The sequence below is a fragment of the Crassostrea angulata genome, chromosome 4 (assembly GCF_025612915.1).
Source record: "Crassostrea angulata isolate pt1a10 chromosome 4, ASM2561291v2, whole genome shotgun sequence".
NCBI classification, from domain to species: domain Eukaryota; kingdom Metazoa; phylum Mollusca; class Bivalvia; order Ostreida; family Ostreidae; genus Magallana; species Magallana angulata.
In genome coordinates this window covers 18,656,450-18,673,983 of record NC_069114.1, presented here as the reverse complement: position 1 = coordinate 18,673,983, position 17,534 = coordinate 18,656,450, and the positions used below count along the sequence as shown (strand labels likewise).

Here is a 17,534-nt window from a genome sequence, read left to right as displayed (position 1 = left end):
TTGTTATGGAAACTTTAATATCATTGAGGAATTTTAATTGCACATAATCTCTGAAAGTTTCATTGAAATTGGTTGAAAACTTTTTGAGTTATGAAGCCGAAAAGGAGTCAGAAAATCAAAGGCCTGAAGGGCCATAATGGCTTACGGGTTTGATATGACTATGTATGGAGTATGATTCAATCTATTCTTATGGATAATTTGGTGTATCCATAGTTCTATAGAAAGTAATCAGTTAATATAGCTTTACAGAAACTAACAGAACTGATATTGACATGCCCTGTTTACTGATTGGTCGAACCTTAGAAACTAAAACTGCAGGATTGGAATCTGAACGACTTTTTTTCAATTGGTTTAAACTACAATTGATTTAAGGAAAATCATGGACTGCATGACATAATTAAAATATATATATTAATAAATCGAAGTCCAATATGAGACAATTTGTATTCTTCTTTTATCCAACGTACTGACGTATATTGAAAGTAATTTAGCTAATTAAAGTTACTTTATACAGTCAATACATTAATTTGTTTCAAAAAAATGTAAATATAAACAATAAAATGTTATTTTTCTAGCTAAGTGGATGGAAGTGCATCTTGTACATGATGCTTTATTCTAGAGAAAAAAAAGGCATTGCTTTCAGTGTTTTTAGATTTATTTAGCACTAATAACACTGCATGGTATTTTATACAACTACAATAGTACAGTACAATAATACTGCATAAAAAATTTGTCAAACTATCTAAACATATCTAATGATAATTGGCAGGATTTTTATTAGTTTGAATGTAAAATATAATTCCTGAGTATTTTAGTAAACTTTGCATATACAAACAAAGAACACCAAAAAAAAAACACAAGCAAAAAAAACTATAATCATGCAAGATAGACAATACTGCTTATCATGTATACATGAGATATAAGTATGGCATTTTGTAGATATCTATAAAAATGTTTCAAAAAGGGGTATAAGACACATAAACTACCAAAATGTGTACACAAAAATCTTAATGATAAGGAACAAACTGAGGAACTAGTCATATATTAAAAATATAGAGACAGTACAAAACAGTTCCATTGACTGTAAGTAGAAGACATTTCAAGTATATCTAATAAGGTTGTCTATAACTGCATATCATGAAATGTTTTCTGTGTAATACTAACATATACATGCAGACTGGCAATGGAAGGACAAAGACTAATTTAATAACATTTCATTCAAGAGTTGAGAAGCCAAAGTTTAATAGTGTGACTAAATTTTCTTGTATATTTTCAAATGAATATAAATCAAACTCATAATCATACATTACTGCTTAAAATGTGCAGTAAGTGATATAAATCTGTTTTAGAGAAAAGTTGACTATAATCTACAAAGCATGATTATATGAAAAAAAGAAGAAGATACATTCAATTTATGAGAAAAATTTGACAGTTTTGTACTGCAAAAGAACATTAAAGAAGTCAGAGTGCAGTGAGCATGTCTGTCTGGGTAAAAAAATCTAGGAAATATTGAAACATATGATTATACAATAACTACAGTGCTGTTAAAAAGCTAAACTTTGGATGTGGTATTTTTCTGAATGTGTACAATGATTGAATGTAAAATAAATCAGTAAAGAAAACACAAATAGTGTAACTAACTAAGTATGATTTAAAAACTAAAAGCTAATCAAACATTATTGGCATTCATTATGACAAGTGAACAAAAACTTTCCAAGCACTACAACCACTACCAAATGCATCATGTATGGTAGTGTAAAAAAGCAAAAAAAGAACATAAACATATATACATCATTTGTTTTACAATGAAATGTAGAACTTTAAACACAGTTTTTAGAGGCACACATGTACATGTATAATTTTGTGCAAGATTTTTTCTAAAGAACAGGGTTTATGTTTAATAAACAATTAATAAATGGTGATACATGAGTATTCATGGGAAGAATTTACAGAATATGGTATGTTACTCCAATGAAAGTTATGAAAATTTTAAGGAATTTTTACGCAGTGGTAGCATTACTAAATTTTTAAAAATGTCTTGAAATGAATTAATTTTTGCACCACTTTTCAACAATATACAATGGTACTCAACTTCACAAAAAATGAAAAAACCATAGTAAAATCATTGTGTTGTGTTGAACTAGAATATTGTTGAACAAAAAGCATTATAAGAAATGTAGAAACACACATGTTGCATATGTAATAACCACATATCATTAAAAAATGTAGGAAATACAATTTTGAAGAAAAGCCAAATTTGTCAAGAATGTTTGCACACATACACACACAAAAAAATTGAGCAAAATTGGAGCCTTGTCAAAATGAATGAAAAGAAAAGGAACTTGCATTTATATCAATTTTAGGTATGTTGATATTCTAAATAGTTTATAGAACCCACATAAACAATATTTTTCTTCAGCTGCAGCAATTCCAATTTGTCAAAAGTTCAGTTTGAAATTTCTGTTAGTATGAAAGTTCATTATATTTTGAGTTCAATTTTTAATTTCAATGATTTCGTTTTCTCTTGCGGTGATTTCTGCAGTCAGTGGAAGTTTGCAAAGTAAAACAGACTCCACTTCATGAAGTTGACATTCCAAGTAATGCGCCAGGGCTTCACTGCTAATTTTAAATTCTTCATACTCTCCATTGGCATCATCAGCAGTAAGGGATGCCAAATTTTCCTCCAGCCATTCGAAGCCAATGAAAGAAACTCTTCTGTGAATAACTGGGGTATCAACTTCCTGTAAAATTATTCAAAAGTTTTACTTTATTGTAGAGTGTTCATTAAGTTCATGTTAACAGCTGCTTCATTTTAAAGAAATTTAATCTTAAAATATACAATCCATTTAAAGTAAGGGTGTATATAATATATTTTCTGCCATAAAATGAATGATATTATGAATAGTTAAACATTATGAATAGTTAAACTAAATAAGTACAAGATTTTACCTCAATGTTTGTACGAGATGTCGTTGATACGCTTTTCTCATCATTGTACAGCTGTACAACAACATTTGTTATACTTATGTGTCTGCCAACGGAAGTTTTCTCCTTACACAAGTCCCTCCACAAGGAGACTTTGCACGAACCCGATGCATCTTTTACTTTAATAGTCCTAACTGGGGTATCCTCCCCGTTAACTCTTACGGACCTTTCAATCTCTTCCTGTTAAAATTACAAAATACAATTTATACAATGATTAAATCTATTATTAAGTTTTCTTTACTAAGGTTATGAAAAAACACAACAATGTTATTTGATTACCTATTGAATATATTAACAGAATATATCAATTAATGGATTAACTTTTGCTACATTTATTTAAAATACAAAACATAATATTAAAAAAATACTTACTGAAACAACTTGCCCCCTAAGGGTAACAAGGGTCTTCACAGGAGATGTTTGGACCGTTTTAATGTTCACCTCAGCAGCAGGAGGTGGACATGCGATGTCTTTTCCCCGTTGTATTAATGATGCTGGGACTTCCATAGGACCAGTCTTAAGGACTTTGCTTCTGTTGGTCATGACAATTGATTTGCCTACATCATTTTTAAGGATGACATTCAACAGCATAACAGTTTGTCCCTCTTTCATGAGATGTAGTTTTGCCGAGTCATACAAGACTCCTTTTACAGCCATCGTGTTGTCCGCAAAGCCAATGACTGTTGATTGGCGCTTTTCACCACCTGCATTTTTGTACGAAATAACTGGGCCAACTCCACAAACGTTAACTTTAATTGCTGAGGCGTAAGGTGTGGATTGACTGCTGCCACGAAAGGCTTCTTCTAATGTCTTCATCTATAAGTGAAAAATAGTGATGTTAATAATAAAACCTTTAATTACTAGTAATATTTTACTTGCAGCGTAAAGCAAGAAACACAGGTTTATGATCAGAGAAATATGTTTCCAGTACACCACTAGAATGTATTAAATTTTTGTTAATATTTGTGTACACATGATCCAAAATAGTGTTGTAATTAGTTGAAGATGTACTGACTAGTTGAGACAAAGAATAATTAGAGTATAGAAAAGTTGGCAAACCTTGGATTTGACTGAAATTCAAGTTAAAGTCTCCCATAAAAATGTGAGGATTCTTTAAATTGTAAACAGTATCTAAATGAGCAAAAAACTTCTTGTACAATTTTAATGATGCAAGCTTTGGGGAACAGTACAAGAAACAAATGTGAATAAGCAGATCTGCATGTAATATGTAACCATGTGCAAATTCAACACCAAGGATATTGGCCCCAACAAAGGAATTTATGAAACCTTTTGTGTAAACTGCTAAGCCATGATATGCTCTGCCATTACAGCAAGTGTCATCATTTCTTGACAAATTGAACCCTTCCAGATTTACAATGCCTGATCGGTCATTTGGTTTAAGACAGGTTTCTCCAAATGCTATGATATTAGAAGCCAACATGTTGGCATCTGCACGAACATCATCAATATGCTTTTTCAAAGACCTACAGTTGTGAAAAATTATTTTGAAAATATGTTCTGAAATGTTGTAAAGCAGAGGGATTGATATATTAACCTGAGAAGATGTTCGCATTCTATTCATTTCCTCCACAACAGGAGAAGACACTTTAATACAATCTGGATCAAAATTTAGTAAGAAGACAGAGGTCAATTGTTTAACACGACTTAAAGCAACATAATACAAATGATCTATTTTTTTTTTGCCAAGACCCAAAACAGCACTTTCAAGAGTACAACCTTGTGCTTTATGTACAGTTTTTGCTGCTGCAAGACAAAGAGGAAATTGTCGGCGAGTTACATGGAAAGATTTATAATAACTTATATTAAACTTTCTTGTTGTTTCTATAATTGGGGTCCATGTTGAAGAAATATCAGGAGAGAACAGATGTTGATATTGAGTCCTGCACTTTTTACCAATATCTTCTGAACAGAATTTCACCCAAACAATACTACATCTAGAAGATCCAGGTACCCTGAAATCAAGTTTTGATATTGTGCAAGGTGTACCATTTGCCAATCCATCTGATACATCAATATTAACACAAATTTCTGCTGGCAGACCCTCACCAAGACACAAATATTTGTTTAATCCTTTTGTTTTTGTGGCATCTTCTGGAATTTTCATCAGAATTTTTTCATGTAAAGAGGATGGTAAGTCTCCAGATATACTATCAATGGCCTCTACAATGGTTTTTTTGGAATTGCACACATGCTGAAAAATAGTTCTGTTATAGTTCTGAACGTCACATCTGTGTGTGAATAAATGTGGCACATTCCGTGTTGTATCATTTTCTTCTTCAAGAATTTGCATTTTTAATGCTGTTATGTCTTCTTCCAAATGATTTCCTTCTCTAATTCGATTCAACATTTCAGCAAATTCCAAATCATCTTTCTGTCTCATAATTTGATCCAATTCAAACAATAGAAAATGATCAGTCCATAAATTTGTTCCTAAAGATGCAATACTTTCAGTATTACTAGAAGCAAATATCCACTGATCAAAAACTGGTTTCAGTTGAAACAAATCCCCAAAACATATAACTGAAATACCACCAAATGGTCTAATGCAACCCAAGATTTCTTGCAATCGTAAATTTATAAAATTGAACATATTTTTTCCTACCATAGATATTTCATCAATAAAAAGAAGTTTTAGAAATTTAAATTTTGACTGAAAGTTGCTCAACTGTTGCATGTCAAGAGGTTTATAATGAAACCCTTGGTCTGCTGGAATATTAAAAGCAGAGTGTACAGTACAACCACCTACATTGAAAGCAGCTTTGCCAGTTGGTGCACAAATCAAAATATGAACATCATCTGGATTTTCACCAGGCTGGTGTGAAAAATGCTTTACAAGTGCCTGATAAAGAGCTTTTAGTAACACACTTTTACCAACGCCTGCACCACCACTAAGAAAGTGATAAAGTGGATCTGTTTTAGTTTTCATCCAATTAAGTACATGATAGAAAAACTCCTTTTGTTTAACATTTAATGTTCTAACAAGATTTCTGTATTCATCATCAGTCAATTCCCTTGAAAGCTGTTCCTCTTGGTTTGGTATTTGTTTTCTACCAATGTTTAGATCTAATGCAAGATCATAGTCATTATTTTCAAAGCTAGTTCCTGGATTGAAGCATCCGTATTCTTCGCATATTCTTGATCCGCTTTCAGCATCACATTCATCTTGGTGTTGCAATTCAGAAATAACAGAACATTCTTCAGTTGCTGACACTGTATATTCCAGTTCAGATATATTAATCGTATAATCACATACATAGTTTTTTCTCTTCCTTTCAATTTCTCCTTGATTGTCAACATATCTTTCTTCATAACTCGAAAAATTTGCTAAAATATCAGAATATTTTTTCCAAGGCAAATATAACATTAACTGTTCCCGGAAATAGTTTTCATTGTCATTTCCTTTACTGTAGCCTACAGAATAAAGCACTCTTGGACGCTGTCTCTTTACCATAACAGTACCATCATGAAAAACATGTTCTTCACACTCCAAAAGTACATTTACATCTGAAGACTCTTGATCGTCATCAGAATCATGATCGTACGTTTCTGGCAGTTCTTCTGGAACAGCTTTGGAACAATTTTTGTTGTGATTATCTGGTCTTTTTTTACCATACTGCACAGTATATAGAGCCACAAAATCTGCCAAACATAATTTACTCATTGACTTTGGTCGTCTTTGATAACGCTTTATAGTGCTGTCTGATTCTACAGAGGTTGATGCTTTTGGTAGTTCTTTTAACACAGTATTTGGTTTCATTAGAGTTACTCTTTCACTTTCTGGATTTGTATCTACAAATACTACATCTCTAGAGGACCGTCTTAATGGCATCTGTAGCACTAGATAACACGCCTCTTGAGCTCCAACCTCAACATGATTCAAAAATGTATTGCCAACTTTTCTTACTTGGTCTCGAATGTTACTAGAAGCATTTTTGGATTCCCTGCATGCAGTACTGAGCAAATTGGACATTCCTCGTTGTCCTTTAGAAATGTATGATACAATATAGGCTGCACATGCATATGGATCAAGTATATATTGTATATCCATGTTAGCTTCCCAGCATTTCAGTAATGTTTCATTGTAGTTGTTTACTCTAATTTCAGACAAAGCTCGCCTCAAAAACACTTTTTTTTGGCCAGATTTAATACTTGATCTTATGGCTAGAATATACTTATCATACGAGAGTTTCAATGAAGTCAAAAACTGTTCAAATGTTAGATCACAATTTTCCCCTGATTTCAACCCATCTAAAAATGAAGTAATTTGTTTGTAATTATTTTTTGCCTCAGTAATGTCTTCTCTATCATCATTTAAGCCCTCTAAAATCACAGTTTTATCAAGAGGAGGTAGAGGAAATCCAAAACGACAAACAGGCTGACCTTTTTTTCTGCAAGATTGGGCATGTCTATGAGTTTGATAATTGACTAATGTAGCAATAGATTGATTTTTGCTGCAAGAAATATATTTGTCAACAAATGTTTCAATTTTATTATTTGGATCATTAACAATAGATGGGGCCTTGTCAATCCAAATAAGCATGTGAACATGTGGGGAACCTCTCTGTTGGAATTCTACTCGGAAGAAAAAATCTACTATTTTACCTATTGGAGAACTTTCATGCTTTAATACATTGTTTAAAAACATTTGGAATCTATGATCAAAATATCTAGCACATGTTACAGGATCAGCTTTAATAAGTTCACTTTTTTCAAACCATGTCAAATTTTCAATTTCTAAATCTGTGAATGTTTTGTTCCTGAGAAACTTTCCTAACACTCTTAGTAAAGGTTTCCATTTAGTTTCTGCTGCAGAGAAAGAGCAAAACCATGTTGGAATGCCCAATTGTCGAATCATTGCATATATGTCTTTCTTCGTTCTCTCCCAGTACGGTGGCGAGCCACGAATCGTTCGTAGAACTCTAAAGCCCTCATCATGCTTAATGATATTTTCAATTGAACCCTCTGACAAAACTTCATTCACAGTAAGTTTTTTACCCTTCATTTTACATTTTCTTACAGCAAGTGACACTTTATCAGATATTTGTTTTATCTGCAATTTCTTGAGTTTAAAAAAGATATTTGTCACATTTTTAGCTACTCTCCTGTCACAGTTTCTTAATTCCCACTTACAAATTGTGCTAAAGTGGACAGGGGTAGATCGAGAATTGTTGTTTTTCCTGGTTTCACCGCAGTATATTGCTGGGAAGGAGAGGAATTCAGAATCTTTATCTTGAAACATTCCTAATGGAGTGTTCCCCTCTGCTGGGGCAATGCTTAAAATTCTATTGAATTCTCGAAAATCTGCAGGGTGCATAACAGTATCAAGATTTCCTGAGGACCTCAAAACTGACCCATCATCCTCTGACCATTCGTCTTCTTCAAACTCCTGTTGCTCTTGTTCACTATCTGAATGGTTTAATCTTTCTTGAATTTCTTTCTCCTTTAATAAACCATCATTATTTACAATATTCCAACTCTCGTTTAATTCTATCCCTTCATTTTGAAACAATTTGCTATTCTGTATTAACCATTGTGCTGCCATTAGAATTTTTTCTGGTCGGACTTGTTCAAACGCTATGTGGCTTTTAAAGTTGAGACTTCTTTTAAGTTTTATTGGAATTGTCTCACTAGCATCCATATTTCTTGGTAAGAGTTTAACTGTTTTGTTCACATCAGCGGGAACATTTACAACGTTACCGTGCATAGCTAACTGACCCCCTCTGGGCAATTCTTTGATCTGCATAAAAGGGATTCTTGGCGATATCAATCTTTCTTCTAATTTTGTCAATCCTTGCAATTCATTTGGTATTGCTGGAAAACAAAAGCCATTACCAATGGAACAGGGTGGAACTTTACTTTCCATAAGATATGTTTTGCATTGTTTGCAGATCCATTCCTTGTTATTTACCGTTTTAATTGATTTTACACACATTTGTAACAAATTCTTTTGGAGTTTCTGAGAACATCTAAATTCTTCAACAGATTGTTTAAAGAATAGTTGACTGCAACTAACACATATATATTCTGGTCCTTGGGATATAAGTAAATGAAATTCTGATACCAGTTTATCGGAATTATCACAACATTGCTTTTTGCAACCAGTAGATGTTTGTGATTTCTTTTTGCGCTTCTTTTTATTTACATTAGTATCATTATCCATTAGATTCTGAGACTTAAAAGGCAGGTCTACAAGTTTTACAGCTCTTTGGTCTTCACATGAAGTGAGGTCAATTTTCTCATTCACATTTAAAGCTTCCTTACTTTTTGGACAAATGCTATCTGGAATAGTGCAAATATTAACATCTGCTACTCTGTGTTCATACTTGAGTTTGAACTCTGACATAGTACAGATTTTAATCACATGCAAATCATATTGTTCATCTATTCCATTGACAAGACATCTCAAATGAAGACATAGTTCCTGTAAGGTTTTCTTTTGAATAATAACACTTGTTCCGTCGGGCGAGGATAAACCTGCAGCATTTCTAGCATGCGAATCAAAAACAAAAAAAAAACCATTCTGACTTGAAATTGCGATGGCACTTTCCTTACACAGGAATATGCAAAATTGATTCTCATTTTCATTTCCTGAGAGTCCCATCGCAAGTGCTATCTTTAAATTGACAAATGGATAGTTTCCAGAGAAATTTTCATTAATGGTTCCATTGTATGTTTTTTTAATTTTCCAGTTAAAAACTATTTTATCCATTTGAATAAATGGTGGTACATCTTGTGGCTCAAGAAAGGACCTATAAGACATTAAAGTTTCTCTAGCAAAGTTGTAAACATAATCCCCTTGAATCAGAATTTCATCTAGATCTTTGGCTACCCACTCCGAAGATATGAAAGGTTTCATGTAAAGTTTAATCAGAAAAACAGTGCAACAAGGTAAGCATTGCCGTCCACGAGACTCAAAGCTGAACAACTCATCACCTTGGTGGAAAGTTCCCTGAATCGGAAAATCAGTTTTGGGTCCAGGATTCAATTCTACATCACCACACAAAAACAACAACACTGAAACAATCAAACAAACCTTGTTCATGTTTGATGCTAAATATAGAAGAAGAAACCATTTTTTACCCATTGTGTTTTTCTTTTGAATTTTCTTACTCTTATTACAGCTATAACATCCTATTCTAGCACGCCACTGTGCAATGTCTACCCCCATTTTATGAATTCAACAACAAGAAACTATTGAACAATTTAAAAGATCTATATTTCACATCAATTTTTTAAATATTAGACTTCTTTCAAACTTTTTCTGCACCAAATACACCCCTGCAGTAGTTTAATTCAATCTTTAATATCCTTAAGTGTACCCACAAGATTTTTAAACAGAAATAATTAGCTCCATTTCAACATATAATAGCATTTCCAAAACAAATATCAAAGCATTTTAATTATTTTAATTTGAAATCAATCTTTCAATATAATACTTCTGAATAAAAATATCAACTCTAGCATTCAAAATTAAAGTATGAACTCCAGCAAATTCAGAATAAAAATCTCAACTCCAGTGATCAGAATGATAGTATAAACTCCAGCAATCAGAATAAATATATCAACTCCAGATTCAATATGTAAATTCTACTCCAAAGAATGTTTTGTATAATTTATCAACTCCAGATATTATATGTTTTGCATCTCCAGAATACTATAATATCAACTCCAGTAATCAAATTTGGTTCAACTCCAGAATACATACATGTACAAAATCTGCTCCATCATTTAAATATCAACTCCAGGTATTCATGCGAAATATCAAGGCTGTTTTCTTGAAATAAACATAAATTATGGAATTTACTCAATACTCAAGTTGAATCTACAACTCTTACTCTGAATAAAATTCAAAGAATATTTATAGCATAGTTAAGATATTATACGGTACGTATGACACTTTCACTATATCAAGCAATCTGCATCAATATCAATACATATGCATATTCGTAATGTTAGGACCCTATTTAATATTGGCTGTGATAAAGATGGGTCCTTTTCACACTGATTAAATGTTCTGTAGAATATTCTCTAGATCGTTTTATTCTTTCTGTCGTTTGTATTCATGCAAGTACACGGTCTGGTGGATTTGTTTACAAACAAACTACAACATGTGCTCAAGGCTAACGTAAAATGTATTTAAAATATAATTATCAATAACAAAACCTTGTTTTCTACAGAAAAAATATATGTAACGTACCTTTTCCTCACTTTCTCAAGCTTCTACGCGGTCTTTGGGAATCTTTCTTGAACAAACTTAGCTTCGATGCGATGATTGCGATCGGCCAGACAAGCTATTTTCTAGACATCACGTGACTACGTATCACAAACTACGCACAAAATAATTCTTTCTGTGCACCTTTCATAACACACGACGCAGAAGACACTTTTTCCTGATATACTTAATAATTGTTGTTTTTAGACATTCAGTAATATAATGACACAAAAACGCTTTACATCAACATGCACTCGAATATCAGTAAACCTTGTATTCCTACGCACTATGAACTGGCGCGAAAATGTCATAACGTTAGAGTTCTCTGCCCTTCTTTAAACATGGCGCTGTTGTAATATTCATTCGCGTAAGGTTTAGAGTTTTATTAAATTTAACAAAATTATTTCATATTGGTTACAATAACGTAAATGATTAAAAACATACGGAAAAATATAATCTTGCTTAAAGATATTAATTACGAACAACAAATAGTTAACTTTGCAACATTCGAATGAAACTATTTTGTGTCGCCCATGTTCAAATAATTGTCAACTCTTTGCCGTAAAGATTAGACCGGCAACTAGATGGCCGTAAGCCATAAAAAAGAAAAAGAAAAAAAATAATAATAACTAGAGCAAAGCTCGTTGCAAAGCAACGAGTGGGTCTTCCGTTAATGTCAAGAGAAAAGCTAGAAGTATCTGTAAGAAGCAGAGTTCTTAAGCCAAGAACAAGAGTAACTAAAACAATTTAGTATAAAATCGAATAATTCTTGGTACGACTGAACAAAAACTTTTTCGATTTCAAGAATATCTTAACAAAATAAACCCGAATGTGTTCATGTACGACTTGACACGATTATTTTTGGTACGAATTAATTTTTCATTTAACTTCACGCTTTTTTTAAAATCAAGAACGCGGAATCAAAATTTCCGGAAAAATCAAATTTTAAACCCGAACTTCTCTGTAGTGCATGGTCCGATTTGAAAACGAATTTCAGTGTTAGATTAAGCTTACAAAGTTCTTTGTTTTTGCTAAATGAAAAATACAAATTATCGCTTAGAAAAAAGTTATCATAAAAAGACTTACTAGCCATTTTAGCCCCTAATTTTAGGGGCCAGACCTTTTTTCTTTATATCAAATAAAGGTCTCGCAAATGTAAACATATTTTGTTCATATGTATTCACGAATTGTTAAACGTTTTTGAAATATCTGAACAGCTGTGTTTTAGGGGCCGACCCTTTAACTCCTTATCGGGGCGACCAACAAAATTTTTTTAGTTGCCATATTGTTAAGAACATTATTCTTAACATTTTGTGTTCTACATTGCTTTTAAAAATATTTCTCCTTTTTCAGATATTAATAGTCAAAGTTTTGAACTTCTGGCCCCTTGAAACCCCTAATTACGTAATATATGACTTTGCTATGGTACTGTAAAGATAAACAGCTGTACAGTGAACATTTTTGCTTCTATAATTAATAACAAATTTTTGTTCAGTAAAGAGTTATTGTAAGACGATTTTAGAGCCCTCTTGGCCCCTAATTTGAGGAACCAGCCCCTTTTTCTTGATATCAAATTAAAGGTCTTGCAAATATAAACATATTTTGTTCACCAAGTGTTCACAAAGAGTTAACCGTTCTCGAGATATCTGTACAAATGTGTTTAAGGGGCCGACCCTTAAACTCTTTAATGGGGCCATCAACAAAAAAATTTAAGGTGCCATATTGTACAGAACATTATTTTGAGCAACTTTTGTTCTACATTGCTTTTCAAAATGTTTCTCCTTTTTCCGATATAAATGATCAAAGTTTTGAACTTCTGGCCCCTTGAAACCCCTAATTACGTAATATATGACTTAGCCATGGTACTGTATAGATAAACGGTTGTACAATGAACATTTTTGCTTCTATGATTGATAACAAATTATTGTTCAGTAAAAAGTTATTGTAAGAAGACTTTAGAGCCCCCCTGGCCCCTAATTTGAGGGGCCAGCCCCTTTTCCTTGATATCAAATTAAAGATCTTGCAAAAATAAACATCTTTTGCTTTACATTATTTAACAAAATATGTATACATCAAAAGATATTTCAGAAAATGTTCAAAAATTTCGTGGAATAATTTGGTTCTTATTTTCAGGTTCAGGCGAGCTTCGAAGCCTTGCACAATTTTCATAAGTAAAGGCAATGGGGTACATCTACATACATTTATCTACAATCCCTCAAAATTTCAGGCTTCTATCTTGATTAGTTTCGGAGAAGATGCGTGGACAAAATGACCCTTAAAAATTTACAAAATCGTCAGTTTCTGAAACCGGAAGTGACGTCATACGTTCAAATTTTAACAACCTAGAGTATTTACGATACCAAACAAGTTCTGAAAATTTCGTGGTAATCGGTTGAATAGTTTTTGAGAAATAAGCCTCAAGAAAAGTCAGAGGAAGAATAATAATAATGAAAAAGAATCCGAAGAAAAACAATAGGGTCTTCCGTTGGAAACGGAAGACCCTAAAAAGAAACCGAAGAATAACAAGAGGGTCTTCCGTTGAAAACGGAAGACCCTAATAACTAGAGCAAAGCTCGTTGCAAAGCTCGTTGCAAAGCAACGAGTGGGTCTTCCGTTAATGTCGAAAGTAAAGCTAGAAGTTCCTGTAAGAAGCAGAGCTCTTAAACCAATAACAAAAGTAGCTAAAATAAAAAGATGAAAAAAAATCGAATTATTCCTTGTACGACTTAACAAAACCCGAATGATTTTAAGTACGACTTAACAAAAACCTTTTTGATTTTAAGAACGACTTAACAAAAAAATCCGAATGCGTTTAAGTACGACTTAACAATTATTATTGGTACGAGTTAACTTTACGATAAACATTATGCTATTTTTTAAACCAAGGACCCGGAATCAAAATTTCCGGAAAAATCGATTTTCAAACCCCGATATCTCTGTAATGCATCGTCCGATTTTAAAACGACTTTCAGTTTTAGATTCAGTTTAATTAGCTCTACAAAACACATATTCATTTTTGATTTGATCTGAAAATTCATTTTTTCGAAAAATTTGTTTCACTTCCGGTTTCGACCGGAAGTGACAGATTTTCATTTCCAGCCTTATTACAGAGGTAAATCGACCAAATCATAACCATTGAAAATTTCAAGCCTCTATCTCAAAACATTTTTGAGAAACGCCGCGGACAAAATGACTTTTTGAAAATTTTAAAAATGACGTTACGTCAAAACGGAATTGACGTTGTCAAGAAAACTTTACCATCTTTGAGGGATAATAGTTTCACATTATCTCTGAAAGTTTTATTAAAATCGGTTGGAAACTTTTTGAGTTATAAAGCCGAGAAGGAGTCAGAAAAAAAAAGAAAAAGTATAATAATAATAACTAGAGCAAAGCTCGTTGCAAAGCAACGAGTGGGTCTTCCGTTAACATCGGAAGTAAAGCTGGAAGTTCCTGTAAGAAGCAGAGCTCTTAAACCAACAACAAGAGTAACTTAAATAAAAAGATGAAAAAAATCGAATTATTCCTGGTACGACTTAACAAAATACGAATGATTTTAAGTACGACTTAACAAAAACCTTTCCGATTTCAAGAACGACTTAACAAAAAAATCCGAATGTGTTCAAGTACGACTTAACAATTATTTATGGTACGAGTTAGTTTTACTTTGAACATTACGCTATTTTTTAAACCAAGGACGCGGAATGAAAATTTCCGGAAAAATCAATTTTTAAACCCTGATATCTCAGTAATGCATCGTCCGATTTTGAAACGGCTTTCAGTGTTAGATTCAGCTTAATAAGCTCTACAAAACACATATTCATTTTTGATTTGATCAGAAAATTCATTTTTTCGAAAAATTTGTTTCACTTCCGGTTTCGACCGGAAGTGACAGATTTTCATTTCGAGCCTTATTACAGAGGTAAATCGACCAAATCATAACCATTGAAAATTTCAAGCTTCTATCTTAAAGCGTTTTTGAGAAACGCCGCGGACAAAATGACTTTTTGAAAATCTTTAAAATGACGTAACGTAAAAAGGAAAGTGACGTTGTCAAGAAAACTTTAACATCTTTGAGGGATAATAGTTTCACATTATCTCTAAAATTGTCATAAAAATCGGTTGGAAACTTTTTGAGTTATAAAGCCGAGAAGGAGTCAGAAAAAAAAAGAAAAAGTATAATAATAACTAGAGCAAAGCTCGTTGCAAAGCAACGAGTGGGTCTTCCGTTAATGTCGAGAGAAAAGCGATAACTACCTGTAAGAAGCAGAGTTCTTAAGCCAAGAACAACAGTAACTAAAACAATAAGAAAAAAATTCGAATAATTCTTGGTACGACTTAACCAAATCCGAATGATTTTAAGTACAACTTAACAAAAACCTTTCCAAATTCAAGAATGTCTTAACAAATTAAACCCGAATGTGTTCATGTACGACTTGACACGATTATTTTTGGTACGAATTATTTTTTAAACCAAGAATGCGGAATTATAATTTCCGATAAAAATCAAATTTTAAACCCAAATTTCTCTGTAATGCATGGTCCGATTTTAAAACAAATTTCAGCGTTAGATTAAGTTTAAAAAGTTCTTTGTTTTTGTTAAATGAAAAATATCATATTATCGCTTATAAAAAAGTTATTATAAAAAGACTTACTAGCCCTTTAAGCCCCAAATTTGAGGGGCCAGCCCTTACTTCTTTATATCAAATAAAAGGTCTCGCAAATGTAAACATATTTTGTTCACATGTATTCACAAATTATTAAACGTTTTCGAGATATCTGCACAGTAGTGTTTTAGTGGCCGACCCTTTAACTCCTTATCGGGGCCACCAACAGTACATTTTTAATTGCCATATTGTTAAGAAGATTATTCTTAACATTTTGTGTTCTACATTGCTTTTCAAAATGTTTCTCCTTTTTCAGATTTTAATGATAAAATTTTTGAACTTCTGGCCCCCTGAAACCCCTATTTACGTAATATATGACTTAGCCATGGTACTGTAAATATAAACAGCTGTACAGTGAACATTTGTGCTTCTATAATTAATAACAAATTTTTGTTCAGTAAAGAGTTATTGTAAGAAGATTTAAAAGCCGTATTGGCCCCTAATTTGAGGGGCCAGCCCCTTTTTCTTGATATCAAATTAAAGGTCTTGCAAATATAAACATATTTAGTTAAGTGTTAACCGTTCTCGAGATATCTGTATAAATGTGTTTTAGGGGCCGACCCTTTAAATCCTTAGTGGGGCCATCATCAAAAAATTTAAGGTGGCATATTGTACAGAACATTATTTTGAGCAACTTTTGTTCTACATTGCTTTTCAAAATGTTTCTCCTTTTTCCGATATAAATGATCAAAGTTTTGAACTTGTGGCCCCTTGAAACCCCTAATTACGTAATAAATGACTAAGCTATGGTACTGTATAGATAAACAGTTGTACAATAAACATTTTTGCTTTTATGATTGATAACAAATTATTGTTCTGTAAAAGGTTATTGTAAGAAGACTTTAAAGCCCTATAGGCCCCCTATTTGAGGGGCCAGCCCCTTTTTCTTGATATCAAATTAAAGGTGTTGCAAAAATAAACATCTTTTGCATTACATTATTTCACAAAATATGTATACATCAAAAGATATTTCAGAAAATGTTCAAAAATTTTGTGGAAAAATTTGGTGCTTATTTTCAGGTTCAGGCGAGCTTCGAAGCCTTGCACAATTTTCATTAGTGAAGGCAATGGGGTACATCTACATACATTTATCTACAGTCCCTGAAAATTTCAAGCTTCTATCTTGATTTGTTTCGGAGGAGATGCGTGGACAAAATGACCCTTAAAAATTTACAAAATCGTCAATATCTGAAACCGGAAGTGACGTCATATGTTTAGATTTTAATAACCTCGAGTATTAACGATACCAAATAAGTTCTGAAAATTTCGTGGAAATCGGTTGAATAGTTGTTGAGATATAAGCCACAAAAAAAGTCAGAGGAAGAATAATAATAATGAAAAAGAATCCGAAGAAAAACAATAGGGTCTTCCGTTGGAAACGGAAGACCCTAATAAAAAGAAACCGAAGAATAACAAGAGGGTCTTCCGTTGAAAACGGAAGACCCTAACTAGAGCAAAGCTCGTTGCAAAGCAACGAGTGGGTCTTCCGTTAATGTCGAAGTAAAGCTGGAAGTTCCTGTAAGAAGCAAAGCTCTTGAACCAATAACTAGAGTAACTAAAATAAAAGGATGAAAAATCGAATTATTCCTGGTACGACTTAACAAAATCCGAATGATTTTAAGTACGACTTAACAAAAACCTTCCTGAATTCA

General features: G+C 32.6%; 2 protein-coding genes across 16 annotated transcripts in view; both read right to left on the bottom strand.

Moving 5' to 3' along the window:
• Positions 1-17,534, bottom strand: part of LOC128179822 (uncharacterized) — a 223,312-nt gene that overhangs the window by 62,965 nt on the left and 142,813 nt on the right. The window lies entirely within an intron of this gene.
• LOC128179831 (uncharacterized) lies at positions 673-11,812 on the bottom strand. Its single transcript, XM_052847484.1, has 4 exons — positions 11,204-11,812; positions 3,358-3,801; positions 2,950-3,165; positions 673-2,741 (listed from the first exon to the last, which is right to left on the bottom strand). Exons 2-4 carry the CDS (start codon positions 3,799-3,801, stop codon positions 2,493-2,495), a joined length of 909 nt encoding a protein of 302 aa, XP_052703444.1. The 5' UTR covers positions 11,204-11,812; the 3' UTR covers positions 673-2,492.

Coding starts and splice junctions, on each gene's coding strand:
- LOC128179831 (XM_052847484.1), bottom strand. CDS start 3,801: ATGAAGACATTAGAAGAAGCCTTTCGTGGCAGCAGTCAATCCACACCT. Junction 3,166..3,357: donor TTAGGGGGCAAGTTGTTTCA/GTAAGTATTTTT, acceptor TAATTTTAACAG/GAAGAGATTGAAAGGTCCGT. Junction 2,742..2,949: donor CATCTCGTACAAACATTGAG/GTAAAATCTTGT, acceptor ATAATTTTACAG/GAAGTTGATACCCCAGTTAT.